The sequence below is a fragment of the Emys orbicularis genome, chromosome 5, assembly GCF_028017835.1.
Source record: "Emys orbicularis isolate rEmyOrb1 chromosome 5, rEmyOrb1.hap1, whole genome shotgun sequence".
Lineage (NCBI taxonomy): Eukaryota > Metazoa > Chordata > Testudines > Emydidae > Emys > Emys orbicularis.
In genome coordinates, this window is record NC_088687.1 from 109913248 (window position 1) to 109930268 (window position 17021).

Below are 17021 nucleotides of genomic sequence, written 5' to 3' on the forward strand. Positions count from 1 at the left end.
CAGTAAAGTGTGCATGTACACCACTGATGCAGTTATTTCTCGTTTAACATGGGACAAAAGAAGCCCCAGTCTTTGATTAGTTTAAAATAACTTGGAGAAAAAGCATTTGGAAGAAATGGGTTAAAGTAATAAATGAGAATTTCTAAGTTTTGGTGATGGGCTGATTTTCAACTACATATGAAAAGAGAAAAGAGAAAAAAAATTCCTTCAACTATTTTTAGTTTGAAACAATTTCCAGAGTTCACAATTAGAAATAGAGTGGGACTAGATGCTATGGAACAAAGAAAACTGCTTTCCCATTCATCTTCAATTTATAGGGTTTTCTAACTTCTAGTCCTCTATATTAACCACAAGGCCATAAGCTTCTAATTGAGTGGGAGGTGGAAGTTCCCAAAGAAGTAATCTGACCAACAAAAAAACAAAATGATTAAAAAAACTATTGCCTCTGATCCTCCAAACCTTTGCTAGAAACCTGACTATAAGAGGTACAAGTGAAAAGGCATACAGGAGTCCCTTTATCCATTTGATAGATAAGGTATTCCGTTGTTAATTTTTTTCCGCTATGCCATGAGCAGAAGATTGGTAGCTTCTTTTTCAAGTAAGGGATGGAGAAATTTACCTCCAATGTTCCTCTGTGAAATAGGTATGCCACTACTTGCTCCAGAGACCACTTGTGAAGATCTGTCATGGATCAGCTCTTTCTGTTAGTTCTTCTTCCCTGCTAAATATATGGCGATCAGAAGTGTCTTCTGGGAAAGCTCATTCCCACATTTGCCAAGCTTTGCAACGTAAGATGCAAAATTTGGTCCCTTCCTGCTTCTTGATGTACAAGCACAGTGACCCTATTATATGTGTGAAGCAGGGCCACCTTTTGGCATATCAGGTCTCTGAAGGTACTTGTATTTAGAACCACTCATCTGCTGTACATAAAATATTCTGTTGTTGCTCCTATAGAAAGACTAAATTCCTTGAGTGGGGTGGGGTGGGGTGGGGTGGGGGCACCTTCTCTGTATGTGCCTCATGTCATGTTAGACGAATCTGTGGTCACTACAATTTGAATGGCTGGAGTTTGAACTAAATCCCTAATTCAAGCTCATCTTTGGACTGGCACTTAGACAGAAAAGCCCAGAGGTTGTCCATCATCCAGAAGAAATGCGAGTCCCCCTTTAGTGCTTGCTTCCACTGTGATCTCAAGGTCCACTGAGTTGGTCTCATGAGAAGAAAAGCCACGGTACTCCTAATTCAGTTGAGGCCATCAAAACTCAAATGTATTCATAGTATGGCCTATGCTATCATCCATCTGATCTGACAAATCCTCTCCATCAGACTGGTCATGTGTTGAATCCTGTTCTGCAGCAGAAAGACCAAGCAGATCCATGCCTAGCAGAGCTCACACGCAACTCCAAATGTCTGCTGGGGAAAAGTAGAGACTTTGAATCTTACTGACTCCAAAACCCTTGTGATGACATGGAAAAGCGAACAGACTGCTTTTTGACTCCCTCCATAGCGGTGTCCTTGACCAGCCAATTCCCCAAGTAAGGGTACATGTGCACTCCTAGCCCCTGTAGGTATGGCACCACTAAGGCCAATGAATTTGGGAAAACATGGTGCTTCAGTGGTGAAACTATCCTAACTAAGCTTACCAGGGAAAAATGGGTTTATGCCAACGTTACTGAGTCCTGGCACTCAGCACTCTTGTTCAACTCTGGCTTCTGCTTCAAGGATTTACCTTTTGAAACACTCTGGCCTAGCCCTGTGCTGGTCTCAAAGAAGTCTTCATAGGTTCCCTTGATGTGGGTTTGGAGAAATACACCACCGTTCGAGGTGACATTTGCATGACAATATTTCCCCTTGTACCTGGTGGTCGACTTGGAGACAGTCAAGGCAGAAGATATGTTTGTCAATTACCCACATTGTTCTGAGCATGAAACCACTCAGCAGTCTTCTTTCCTTCTTAGGGGCTGAAGAAACTGACAACATCCACTGAAGAATACAATGCAACAAGAAAAAAAACAAACATGAAAAATAATTAGGCGCCAGAGTGCTAAAAATAGGCATCGGAGCCACGTGGCAAGCCTTGAACAAGACAAAGCACTCAATGACAAAACAATTTTAGCAATAACAACCAGGACCTAGTAGGCACATAGTAGAGCATACTCAACAATACATTGCAGAGAAAAGTCTGAGCAATAACTGAGGTGCAGCTTCTGCAAGGAGTTCTTTCACTAACAGCTGTCAAGAAATTGCTAACTAGAACATTCCAAGGATACTGAACAAACTCAGATAGTAGTATGTGACCACTAGTAGGGGGGCTGGCTCATAGTCCCATTAGTAAGCATCTTTTGAGACCGAAAAAACTTCAATAGCTTGGGGAGCTGTGCGTGTCTCACGCCAGGAAGCTGAGAACCAGGAGTGAAAATCCTGGTGGATAGTATCTTTACAGAAACATAACTAGCACAAATCTAATCTAGAATCAAAGTCCCCAGAAGGAACCCAGACAACTATGCTGAAAACAACATCTGAGAATGTAAACAATAACTAATGTACACATGCTATTGCCAAATGGTTCACCTGCAAATTTCTTCTGTTAAATTTCTATCACCCTTGCCATTCCAAAGGCTATTATTACTAAAGAGTAATATGCTCTCATCTTAGAAGAGCAACAGACCTGTCTATTATTATTTCTATTACATTAACATCTAGGAACCCCAAAGATCAGTGTACAGACAAGTAACAAAGACGTTGCCAGGTACTTGGGGACTAAGCCTCTTCCTAAGATTTTTAAACAAAATCACACTACACAACATTTGCACATCATATGGTTCCTTTCCACCAGGAATGTCATACTATTGATTAAGCCTCATCAAAACACCTGCAAGGTAATTATTACCCTCATTTACAGATGGATAAACTGCACACAGAAAGGTTAAAAAATTTTCCCCAAGGCCTCATAGCAAACCAAGAGAGAGCTAGGAACAGAAATGAGGAGTTTCTGTAGCCTCTAGATTACACTGTCTCTATGATTGGAAACTGGAATTACAAAAGGAGCCCCAATTTCTGAAAATTTAGAAGCCTGTCAAGTAAAGATGGATTATTCTCTACACATCTAAAGTGAGCCCAAGATACTTCCTTATCATTAAAGTCCAGGACAAAAAAAACATGGAGAGATCCTTCCATGAAGCTTAAAATACAATGTAACCGTAGGCACAATCAGTAATGGTTCAATTAAAAACCACTCTCTTTGGAAATGCAAGAAAAAAATGGATAAAACTAATATCCCATGAACTTGGTTAATCATTATAATAAAATAGCCTTAAAACCTTTGCTAACTTTGCTTAGCCCAGCAAGAAGAAAGGAATAAGGCATGTCTTGCTATGAGTAAAGTAAAATGAATTTGAAAATCAAGGACCTAAATCTGCACTCATTTGCACAAAGTATGTGGGGCAGAAGGGAATCCAAAGATTTAACTAAAACTGGCACTTCTGAGCCTTCTGTTGATACCGGCAATTTAGTTAATAATAATAATAGTTATCATTTGTGACGCCAGAAATTTGGAAGTCTAGTGTAATACTGTAATGCATCTTCTGCGTTGGTTTAAACACCGGTTTGAGAAGGAGAATAAAAATTAGATTGGAATATTTAGAACTATACATTTTGTTTAAATATTAAACAATTTTTCTTGTAATAACTAAATCAGTATTAAATCAGTTTGGAAATGATGCTATAATCTTATACTAAACTCCCAGCCACTGTCACCCTTGAGCTCTCTCTTCCTGAAACTCTGAAGGACTAAAAAGAAATCTGTACTCATTTGGTAAGTCTATCACTAGGACAAGAATTCAAAATAACTGGTGTGAAGAAAAACTCCAACTATACTCAATAGTGGATGGACCTACCTCCACAATGTCCACAGAGTGGTGGAGGAACATGCTATGCAAAAACATATGTATCTATTTTAATCAATATCTGATTACAGTTCAGTTTCTGAGCCACTAATGATGGCCATGACACCCCTGAAAAGTGATGTAAAATTTTTGGTACCAGATGATGAGGACCCAGTATCAAACACCCCAAAACAGTTCCCCCTCAGAAGAGCTTTGGTGTTTTAACATTTGGCATTTTGTATTTATGCAGTATTCATGTCATTCTGATTGCATCTTGTGATTACTAGTTGGCATAGGACAGCAATTCTCAGGAGTTGGGAAAGCATACTTGTATGCATGCCATAGTGGTTTTACTAACATTAGTAATATATACTCATGAAAATCAGCAAGCCACATCAAGAATGCCTGAAGCTCTACTCTGTATTTTATCCAAGGAATTGTTTAGGGCAATATTACCTGTCAAAGGCACATGGGAATATTTGGAAATTGCTAGGAACAAAGATCCATCTTGACAGTATCACCTCACATTTCTCAGGGTCATTTTGGGGAGGAAGGGGGGGACTTCACACATTTTCCTAACACAAATGGTGAGTTTTAATCTTCAAATAAAATGAGCCCTCCCCCCTTCTTTTATTGCAATCCAAACAGGAAAAGAGTAAATCTATCCCTAAAAGGGTTGGATGGTGGACGACTCCTACTCCTGAAGTACTTTGGGCCCAAGAGACGGAACAGATTTCTGTCTGACAGAGGAAAGCTCTTTAGAAATGTGTTTTCCTACCGATGGAGGCATACAAAGGGGTTAAATTAATTCAGTACGCTGTACTCCTTAACCATGTTATTTTTGAATACGATGTGATCTGGGAAGTTAACCATGTGTTCCTGCTGTTCAGTCATGATGAATCTTGATGGCTGTAAAATCCTTCTTTGTGAAGCAGCAGGTACTGCTTACTGCTACTCTGCCTTGAATTGTAACCCCCTTGCTATGTGTCTAAAAATGTTGCAGTCGGCAACAGAGGGCTGCATAGTTGCATCATATACACACAGTGCACTTGTTCACTTGTGTCCTTTTGTCCCCCTCATTGAGTTTCCTATTTGATTCTCAATAAGAAATGCAAGGCTCTAAAGAGATCTAAAAAATCCTTAACAATTCAATGGAACTGCTGAACCTGGAAACTGCCCAGAAGAGAAGCTTAGCAAAGACTGCAAGCTGTGCAGGTCTTCTCAGGAGAGTGGAAATGCACTGATGTACCAGTAACTAGGCACAGAAGTGTGAAGAACAGCCAACAGTGGCCTTTTCATGAACAACAGAGGCCCAACGATAGGAAATAAATCCATTTGTATTAGTGGATTACATCTCAGAACTCTGCAGGCAATTTTCTGGTGGACTCTGATTTTGAATTGTTTTTGTACATTGAGATGTTTAATATCTCAAACCTCAGGAAATTTTACAAGCAATATGATACAACAGGATGGGGACCGAGGTGGAGAAAGAAATATTAAGCATCAAAGGTAACAATACATGCAGAACCTGTGGCTGTTTTGTGGCTACTGCATATAGATAACATCTGTGTCTGAAACCTCATCTGCTCTAGTCCAGTATTTTTAGCTCAACAATTTAACTTTTGAAATTTGTTATGTACATCTTACAGTAACAGTTGTGCATTATAAGATAATTAGAAATCTAGACATAAGAGAGCTTTTTCTGATTGGTGCTGCAAGTCAGAATTTAAGTGCACCAGCAGAACAGTGCGGAAGAGCCTGCACACAACTTATTCATAAAACATATTCACTAACAAGCCTTCCCAAAATGCTTCTTCTGCAGCCTCGTGCCTTAAAAACTACCTGAAGTGTACTACAATTGCCTGGAAATGCAGTGATCAGATATGTTGTTGATAGCTGCAGTATAAAAATCTATACAAATAGGATCAGATAGATAGCATCTTACTACTTATATATTGACCTATCTTTGGCAAGAAATTGTTATAACAAGACATACTTTATACTAATTTTAATGATACATCTTGATGCGTCATTGCAATTACAGGCCTGATTCAGGCCAGCACGTGCTTAAGTGCTGTCCTGAATTGGGGCCATGTATATCTTTATTTAAAATTACTGAAAGAAAAGAGCTAACCTTCCCACCACCACCACTTCCTCCAAACAAAATACTTTAAACAGACACTTTACCATGGAAAAATAATTTATACTAATAGGAAAGTCTTACTAAGACTTTCTCCCATTTTTCTAGGGCTAATTTTCACTATAATCTCAATTGTTGATCCCCTTCAAAGTGACCAAATGAGGGTTTATGTCACTTTTTATTTCGGTAAAGGTTCGCATTCTACTTGGTTGCTTTTTTTTAAAATTAAACACTGAAATATTGTCTACCTGAGAATGCTCCACAAGTAATTGGAGAACTAGTTAACTCAGCTGGCATGAAGAGACACAGAAGCAGCTGCAGCAGATACAACAACGTTATTGGGGTGAGGAGGAGAAGTGAGGCCCAGGCTAAGGATATCCCTCTCCCCGCAGAAATCAAACTGTGTAGGGGAGAACACCCGCAAAGGACATGAGGATCTATAGAACCTCACTGCTCTCCCAACCATGTGAGCTAGATAAAAGAAAGAAATCCCAGGGTGAAGCGAACCTGGGGACTGAAACTACCAGCAGAAACAGACGCAAACATCTATATACTAAAAGCAGCAGTTTTCCAACATTCACTATACAAACACCTGTCTTGATGTTGGCAATACATTTGATATATTTCATGAATACATTTATTTAGAGTCAGATTATGGTGTTTTTAATTTAAGGCAATTTTGTTAGGTACTATGCTAAAATTAACGACACACCAGATAATATTTTTTCCCTCGATGGGGGGAGCGGGGGGGGGCGGGGGGAGCGAGGAGGAGGGAGGGAAGGAGGAGAGAAAGAGAGAGACTCTTGCTTACCTTTTTTCATTTCCATAGGACTTCTGTGCAACTTTTGCATGGAGAATTAGTACTGTTTGATCACCCCGCTCCTTTAGATAATTCCGCATAGCTTCCCTAAAAATTAAATTTAAAGAGAAAATAAGTTTTGAAGTTTTTTATAAGCTTTGTAGTTATAATAATTCAAATAGAACTTTAAGAAAAAAATACAGCTGATGTGAAAAGAAGACAAAATAGGGGGATATGCAGCAATATAGAGTTGGGTTTAAACCAGATATTTTAAAAGATAATTTTGGGGGCAAAAAAAAAAAAAAACAGTATTCAATTTGCACCTCACAACTGTAAGTTATACTATCATCACAAAGTTTTCCACCACAGGGAAACTTTGGGGTGCTGTAGAAGGACAGTATTTATTTCAATATGTTCATTCACACCAGGAGGGATGTTTTGAGGTCTCGTTGTTACTATTTACAATATCTTGCTACCCATATTTGTTCAAACACATTTAGTTAATTCAAGGTCTCCTTCCTTAGTTTTATCTGAGTCTTCCACACTGATGTGCTTACATGACATACATGGTCCATGTTGGTTTTCTAACATTCAACCATACAATGACAACAGAAGCCAGACAGAAGCTGTTTTGCTTAAAAACAAAGACAACCATCTCTTGAGTTGAATAGGTAGAGGACGACATTTTACTGGTCTTCTGCATATTACACCAGCCCTCCATTAAGTACTATAACCAATTCAAGGTCCCTTGGTCCTTACCTTCAAAGCCCATAACTAGGTAAGTGCAAATACTGAAAACTACCTACTGAAACTGACAGAAGTAGAGCTAAAACTCTATGGAAAGGGTTTCAGGACATTTTTGGTGAAGGCCATCCACCTAAAGGCAGCCACCCAGGAGATCAAACTCAACCAATATTTGGATAGTTCTTTAATGGCACCAAGACATTTGTTGACCCAGAACTTTACTCAACTAAGGAAACAATATTCTTAGTTGATAAGATCTGTTTCCAATAGAAAGACCCCTCAGATAAAGAGAGCCTATGGACTACAAACTCACCCAGGAGAGTGGGGGACAGAACATAATCCAACTGTGATGACATTTCAGTTTAAATTCTTGTACTTGGCACATAGATATCATGGTAACTGGTGCACCAGAAATATGTATATAAGTAGATAATACACCAATACAGAAATATGGGCCAAATTACAATTTTAAATGTGGATTACCTTGATCTCGCTAAATTTGGCTAATAATCAGTAACACGAATACTATGCTGCATATAGGCATAAAGTATAAACAATAAGGCATAAAGTATAGACAATAAAAAACTGTTTCTCTCAAGTATATTTACATATACTATCTGAGACTGTTTATATAGGTATTCAGATGTTCAGTACTTTATAACTACCAAACCAAAGATTAATATTTTCTCAATGAATTATATTTATGTATTTCAGTAGTGACACAAAATTCTCCATTTTAGCTTCATTTAACTTAGTCATAAACATATGTTCAAGTTGCAGAGTGCATTATGTAATACCCATGAATATCTACAGTACTCATGTTAAACAATTTCTCAAAGAGACTGTTACAAATATAGTAAAGAATGCCCATGTGCTGTCAATTCTAGTGTATATTAAGCATTGTGTCAGGATCAAATTATCTCTGCTCCTTTCTTCTGCTCTAAAGGCTGTATTCATAAAATCACAGTTGCCACATAGACCTAACCTCCTAAGAATAGAAAGACTATCCTTCTTTCTCTACGGCTTATCAAGAAAATGTTCAATAGGAACAAGAATACCTACCTCTTACATAGCCATTTTCATCAGTAGATCTCAAAGCACTTTAAGGAGGTAAGCACCATTACCCATCATAACTATATATTACATTTTATATATAACTGCAAAAGCAAGTAGCGCAATAGAATAGAAGTTGCTGAGAGATATTTTTATTCCTTCAAAGAACTTAAGCAATGAAGAGGAAAAGAATGTTTCAGAATTGCTGAAGAACATGTATCTGAAAAAAAAAGTTATTTTCCAACTGGAGATGGCAAGCAGGTGCAACAGGGTTTCTACAGGTATGTTAGCAACAAGAAGAAGGTCAGTGAAAGTGTGGGCCCCTTACAGAATGGGGGAGGCAACCTAGTGACAAAGGATGTGGAAAAAGCTAATGTACTCAATGCTTTTTTTGCCTGTCTTCACGAACAAGATCAGCTCCCAGACTGCTGCACTGGACAGCACAGCATGGGGAGGAAGTGACCAGCCCTCTGTGGAGAAAGAAGTGGTTCAGGACTATTTAGAAAAGCTGGACGAGCACAAGTCCATAGGGATGGATAAGCTGCCTCCGAGGGTCCTAAAGGAGTTGGCGGATGTGATTGCAGAGCCATTGGCCATTATCTTTGAAAACTCATGGCGATCGGGGAGGTCCCAGATGACTGGAAAAAGGCTAATGTAGTGCCCATCTTTAAAAAAGGGAAGAAGGAGGATCTGGGGAACTACAGGCCAGTCAGCCTCACCTCAGTCCCTGGAAAAATCATGGAGCAGGTCCTCAAGGAATCAATTCGGAAGCACTTAGAGGAGAGGAAAGTGATCAAGAACAGTCAGCATGGATTCACCAAGGGCAAGTCATGCCTGACTAACCTAATTGCCTTCTATGACGAGATAGCTGGCTCTGTGGATGAGGGGAAAGCAGTGGACGTGTTATTCCTTGACTTTAGCAAAGCTTTTGATATGGTCTCCCACAGTATTCTTGCCAGCAAGTTAAAGAAGTATGGGCTGGATGAATGGACTATAAGGTGGATAGAAAGCTGGCTAGATCATCGGGCTCAACGGGTAGTGATCAATGGCTCCATGTCTAGTTGGCAGCCGGTATGAAGCAGAGTGGCCCAAGGGTCAGTCCTGGGGCCGGTTTTGTTCAATATCTTCATTAGTGATCTGGAGGATGGCGTGGACTGCACCCTCAGCAAGTTTGCAGATGACACTAAACTGGGAGGAGCGGTAGATACGCTGGAGGGTAGGGATAGGATACAGAGGAACCTAGACAAACTAGAGAATTGGGCCAACAGAAATCTGATGAGGTTCAACAAGGACAAGTGCAGAGTCCTACACTTAGGATGGAAGAATCCCATGCACTGCTACAGACTAGGGACCGAGTGGCTAGGCAGCAGTTCTGCAGAAAAGGACCTAGGGGTCACAGTGGACGAGAAACTAGATGAGAGTCGACAGTGTGCCCTTGTTGCCAAGAAGGCTAATGGCATTTTGGGCTGTATAAGTAGGAGCATTGCCAGAAGATCGAAGGACGTGATCATTCCTCTCTATTCGGCATTGGCGAGGCCTCATCTGGAGTACTGTGTCCAGTTTTGGGCCCCACGCTACAAGAAGGATGTGGAAAAATTGGAGAGAGAGTCCAGTGGAGGGCAACAAAAATGATTAGGGGGCTCGAGCACATGACTTATGAGGAGAGGCTGAGGGAACTGGGATTATTTAGTCTGCAGAAGAGAAGAATGAGGGGGGATTTGATAGCTGCTTTCAACTACCTGAAAGGGGGTTCCAAAGAGGATGGATCTAGACTGTTCTCAGTGGTACCAGATGACAGAACAAGGAGTAATGGTCTCAAGTTGCAGTGGGGGAGGTTTAGATTGGATATTAAGAAAAACTTTTTCACTAGGAGGGTGGTGAAGCACTGGAATGGGTTACCTAGGGAAGTGGTGGAATCTCCTTCCTTAGAGGCTTTTACGGTCAGGCTTGACAAAGCCCCCTGGCTGGGATGATGTAGTTAGGGATTGGTCCTGCTTTGAGCAGGGGGTTGGACTAGAAGACCTCCTGAGGTCCCTTCCAATCCTGATATTCTATTAGTCATATAGGACTTTTCATATATAGAAAAGAATTTAGTTAAAAGAGCATCTGAATTTTAAAATAATGGTATATTCTTCAGACTATCTGAATGGATCATATTCTTACTTACATAATCTATTATGTATTCAGTATAGGATTGCTAATTCAAAGGGAAAAGAGATATAAGAAAGGACTCCAATTCACCAGTTTCCACCCTCTTTGCCCTCCTATACTCACAAGAAATCTATCTTCTGGAATACATCTACAAGATCCTAAAAGATGTTCTCTACTCAATTCTTTAAGCATGGATTCTCAATATAGAGACCAAGACCACGAGAGGCATTGGGAAGTCTTGGTAGGTAGGGGATAGGGGAGGGCATTGCTTTGTTTAGATTTTATGGGATGGAAGTTCTTAAACATTTTACTACATTTTCAGAACATGAGGTCTTGGTATGTAAAAAATAATTAGAACCACCCACTCTCACACATGGGAAATGGTTCCCAGGATCCCTGTCAATATCCCAGGAGGAAGATACTTTACTAAACAAGTAGCTGAACCCTGTGCATGAAACCTAGATTCATCAAAGTTAAGCATACAATACAGTTTATGCCCTGATATACTACAGGATGTTCATTCAATTTTCTATTTTTAATTAATCTCAGGAAGGTAGATTCTACTAATAACTTCAGAAGCAGAAAATTCCAAAAGTGATTAACTTCCAAGAGGGGAAAATACTTCATTGATTTTAAACCTAACCTTTAAAAAAAAATAAAAAAATCCACAAATAGGTATAGATAATAATTGTACAAGTCATATGGGAAAACAGAAAATTATCTGTTGAGCTTATTTAAAACTATTGTGGGATAAACTCTGGTTTGAGTTATAAGTACTCACAGCCTAAATATGAAGCAAGTTGATCACAAAGCTCGAGTACATCTGGAAATGCATTCCTGATGAAATGAACCCCAAACCTGACATGACATAAAACATGTTTCTTCTTGTTTTGCATAAGGCATCCTGCTCCCTCACGTAAAAGGAAGTAGACCAGGGTAACAGTGGGTGTGTTATGCCCCCAAATACTATTGTTCACACACAGCGCTATGAAAAAAGTGCAGTTTTTGTGCACATCAGGCAAACACAGTGGCCATCAATTAAGTAAACATTTGCCTACAGTTGCCACACAGCAGTATCCATTACTACAGTTTTCCCCTCTCCACAGAATAATCAGTATTTATAGTAACTGTGTGGTAACAATTGGCAAATGGTGACTATTTTATGGCTTCTACAGTAAGTTATTCCAAAACGGAACAGGAATAACTCAGATATAATATTTTACAGCCCTTCTCACAGCCTTTCATGAACAGCTTCCCTTGAGAATGTGGTACTATTCACAAAACTTTTAGGTTAACATCGATCCCTGACAGCATTCTTGATTGTGATATACATTGCAGCGCAAAAGCCCTCAAATACAATATTTAAATTCTGCCAGTAAAAGAGCTTTGGCATTTGACGTGATTTTATTAGTCACACTTATCAATGAATACAGAATATAGGGATAGAATATATATACTTGTCAATGAGGAGACGTTTGAAGTCATCTCTGGAAACTTAGACCTGAGCAGATTAATACCTACTACAATGCTCTACAAATAATAAACATTTGACTACATAAAAGCCAAGCGATTTCTGCAAAGAATTTTGAATTTCAGATTAAACAGAAAAATGAAAGGAAAGCTCGATGTTCAGAGTATTATTTCTGGTTGATAAAGTGTTTGTTAAAGCTTTCCATTTTTGGGAAAAGATTTTAAACCAACATTTCGAAATGTACTCCGACTCTCTGCCGAATGATTATCCTTCAGCACTGAAATTAAAGGCTGACAAGCTACAATTTGTTATTTATCTTTGAAATTTTTTAAAGGAAAAAATAAGTTTAGATAAAATGATAAACTATTCTATGCTTACCTGGTAAGACGTTTAGGTTGAGGTCGCTCACCGAATTTCCTGTAAACAAACAAGAAACCAGTAATTTAAAACAAACATTCTGTGATAGATTTTTACACTTAAATATTAGAATTTGCTGCATCTTATTTCCTTGATTATTTTTCTTTATTTTTTTATGCTGACATAATAAAGCATGTGTGTATATTTTACACACACACACACACACACACACACACACACACACACACACACACACACACACACACACACACACACACACACACTTAAAAACACAGTACAAGTACTGATAACTCATTTATGATTCAGAATGTTTTCAATTTAGTACACCTCTACCCCGATATAACGCTGTCCTCGGGAGCCAAAAAAGCTTACCGTGTTATAGGTGAAACTGCGTTATATCGAACTTGCTTTGATCCACCAGAGCGCGCAGCCCCGCCCCCCCCCCCCCCGTAGCGCTGCTTTACCGCATTATATCCAAATTCGTGTTATATCGGGTCGTGTTATATCAGGGTAGAGGTGTATGTTCCATTTCTATTTTTTTAAAGCAAACCACTCCTTTACAGAGTTTTTCTGTAATACTAAAGACATTTCTTACTCAAATAAATCAGAAAAATTACACGTTATTCAAATTTTAACTAAAATGAAAAAAAGCCCTTCACTGTGAAATTGTTCTTAATGTACCAAAAGGCCTGGCAAATGAAATCATTCATTGTTGTCCAGTTAGGGGGGAAAATGTAGTACAATTCCTACTAATGTCTTTGTTTACTATGCCTTCTGGAAAAGGTCACATTTGCCTCATTTTTCTGAAGTTTACTTTAAAAGTCCAAGTTTCTTAACTACATCAAAAATCAGAGATTATCTGCTATTACCATCTACTAGAAGTGCCAGTAAGAACTGTTACTATCAACACAATGACAACATTACTAATATTGTGACCATCAGTTGTCCGATTCTGAGTTGGCAAATACATTGCACTATAAATACTGCACCTTAGAATCACTTTTCTAAGAAACTGGGGGTTTTCCCCCCTCAGTAACTTCTTACAGTAGGCTTGACAAAGTTTATTATATACAATGGTCTCGAGACTCAAGAAAAATTAGGTTCTCAGCTAAACACGTAGGTATAGAGAGGGTGATTCAAAAACATCTAATAATCCATTAGCATTGTGAGGTAATACTACCTCACCACAAACTTTAAGCTAAATCTTCCTAAAAATGTTAAAGTATGTAAGAAGATGCACACATGCAGTTGTATAGAAACATCCTCTTCAATAATACAAAGCAAACCAAAAAGATTAAGTCAGAATTGTCAAGAAGATTTGAGAAACGGAAGGCAAGGATATTGCTCCTCTGCCTCACAACACGTCTGTTCCTATGTTCAATCTCTTAAAGGAAGTACAATCACAAGCTAAAATGAGAACAAGAAACATGTAGCAGCTAGCTCAACACCCTTCTACCTAAAAATAAATTATATGAGACAGGGAAGTCAACCATGCAATGAATACGCAGCCATTAGTGGAAAATACACTTCAGAATGGCAATGTTCTTGGTACAGTACATCAAACAGATATATCTTTCCCTTTATGCTTCATGAACAATGAAAAACCCATCTATAATAGCGCTCTACAATATTTGAGGCTCCCTATTGCAATAAGGAGCATGAGACCTAAAATTACATGACAAGAGATCCCCTAATTTATGGAGCAGATCTGCACTGAACTTTGTAGCAAAGCAAGTACAACTGATAAATAAAATTTAAGTGTACTGAATAATTGTATAAAGTAATTCCAGAAATGCATCACAAAGTGAAAATATACAATTAATGCATATAATTTAATTTGCATTGTAACAGAGGAATACCATCCTGCTTAGGAGACCACCAAAAGAGAAAAACTATAGGGGACAGGCAGCAGCATTGATTTAAGGTGATTAAATCAATTTAAAAACACACCTGAAATATTAAACCAGTTCAACTTTCTGTGTAGATCAGACCTTAGTGTTTTGGATGACATGTCTGTTTTAAATGAATCCACAAGCGTGAGTGAAGGATTTTGCATTTAGCTCTGAGCAGATGACAACCATCCACTCTCTGAAAATCAGGTCTCTTTAAAGTGTCTCAATTTGGGCACCCCAAAATTGAAGTACCCAACATTACTTGTCATTTTTCTGAGTGTTGGCCTAAAACCTAAAAAGTGTGTAAAAATTGATTTTACTTGTCATTATTTATGCTTTGTTTCTTGTTTACATTCTTCTCAGCTTGAATAATGAATGCAGATTGCTCAATTTCACTTATTTTTATGATCAGTATGTAGCTGCTTTCACTTTATTTCTTATGTGTTAGTGCAATGCTGAACTGTTTGGCCTTTGAATGTTATAAGAACTTATATGCTTCTATTTGGAATGTAAAAGTGTGTGTGTGTGTGTAATTTTAACAAGAATGTAAGCTGCACTAACATCTATTTAGTCACTGTTCTCCTTTGGAGTCTTACGACAATAGTTATATTTAAGGAATAAATAGGGTGAAAAAAACCTGAAGATTCACCTGCCTGAGACTCTCACTGACCAGGTAGTGAACGATCTCTAACCAATGCCATCTGACCAACAGAAGCAGAACCTGAAAGTTGAGTAAGCAGTATGACTTTGTGGAGAAGTGTGTTCTCTGTTGCAATGCTACCTATATAGTGCAACTCACTAAGATCACCTGATTAGGGTCCAATGCTGGGTGAGAAAAGTGGATTTTGAATTTTTATATTTATTTATATTCTGATCAGATCAGTTATTAAACTTTCATTTACTTATTTATATTACAGTAGCACTTGCAGACTGCAATCTAGATCAGGATCATATTGTACAAGAGGCTGTACTATTCAAAGAAAGGAAAAGTTCCTGCCCCTAACTAATCACAATCTAAGGCCTTCTCTATACACACACACACACACGTTTTTTCTGAGTTAAATCAGTGCAACTCCCTTGCAAAGAGCTCTCTTATTTCAGTTTAAGAGAGTCTTATGTGGTGTTACTGTGGCTTTAAGAGAATGAATAGAATCTCCAGCGTATGGGAGCTGACAGTGGGAGGAAGAAGTTGGTTTTAGGTTAGACTGATAGATGGACCTGAGTTAAGATGCTTTGTATATATGTTAGCTATGTAGCTAATAAAGAGAATAGTTAAGGTGCTAGCAATGAAAGATGTTAAAAAAACCACCTACAGTAAAAGTTAGAGAATTGAAAAACAAGTTTGATTGAACTAAGATGGATCAATTAAGAACTCCCACATTTCTAAAAATGTTGAAAAATGATGTGGAAAACTGGAAAAGGTTTCAACAAGTATTTGATGGATTTTTGAGGACATAGGGATCTAATCATAAAGAAGATGAACAAAAGACTGCCATCTTTTTGAATATTTCAGGTACTGAAAGAATTTCATTATATAATTCATTTGAGCTTAATGTTAGAGAATGAGCTCACTATGAGTTTGTCTTAAAAAATGTTAGGAATACCATTTACCAAAAAGAAATGAAACATTCGAAAGATTTCAATTTCACTCAAGAAATCAAAAGTAGGAAGAGACTTCTGCATCACTTTTAACAGATCTAAAGATAAGAAGTCAGAAACGTAATTTCCAAGAATCTATCTGAGTCAATGATAAGCAGTCAAATTGTGATGGGTATAACAGATACCAGTGTAAGAAAAAGACTGTTAGAAGAGTCAGGTCTAAATGTGGAAAAAGCAGTGAGAATTTGCCAAACTGCTGAACTTCATCAACAATAATTTCACATTTTAGAAAGAAAACAAACTGATGTGAATATACACTTAATAAGAAAAAGTCTATGGAGGAAAACAGTGAAAATATTAAAGTTGAAAAATATGAGCATATGAAAGAATGTTCTAGATATGGAAGAAGACACCAACCTAAACAACGTCCAGCATATGGTCAAACCTGTCATATCTGCAAGAAACAAAATTCTTTTGCAAAAGTTTGTAAACATAGAAGTCGAAAAAAAATAGAAATATACACTTAGTTCAAAATTCAAAAGTCTCAGTGAAGATGCTGAATAACGAATACAGAGTTTATAGTACACATGAAGACAATTTGTTTCTGGGTATTTTGAAACAGTCATTCTGTGAACTACAAGAAGGATTGGACAGTACACTATCTACTAATGGTACATTTATTTCATATGTAACAGATACAGGTGCACAAGCTAATATAACTTCAGAAGAAATTATAAAATATCTAAAAGTAAAAACCTGTATTAAGTGAACTACACATTTATTTGCAAACTTACAGTGGCGAAAAAATTCTTGTTATGGGTATTTGTGAATTACAAGTCATAGTTAAAGATAATTTAGAAAATATAAGTTTTTTGTAGTAGTTAAGGGACTAGTTATTTTTATTTTAGGT

At 37.9% G+C, this 17021-nt stretch overlaps 1 protein-coding gene across 1 annotated transcript in view; it reads right to left on the reverse strand.

Annotated features, from left to right (window-relative positions):
• RBPJ (recombination signal binding protein for immunoglobulin kappa J region) overlaps window positions 1-17021 on the reverse strand; it is an 83613-nt gene that overhangs the window by 18428 nt on the left and 48164 nt on the right. The window contains exons 2-3 of the mRNA XM_065404840.1: window positions 12621-12659; window positions 6836-6931 (exon numbers count right to left, since the gene is read on the reverse strand). Coding sequence (XP_065260912.1) covers window positions 6836-6931; window positions 12621-12659 — 135 coding nt within the window. The remainder of the gene's footprint in view (window positions 1-6835; window positions 6932-12620; window positions 12660-17021) is intronic.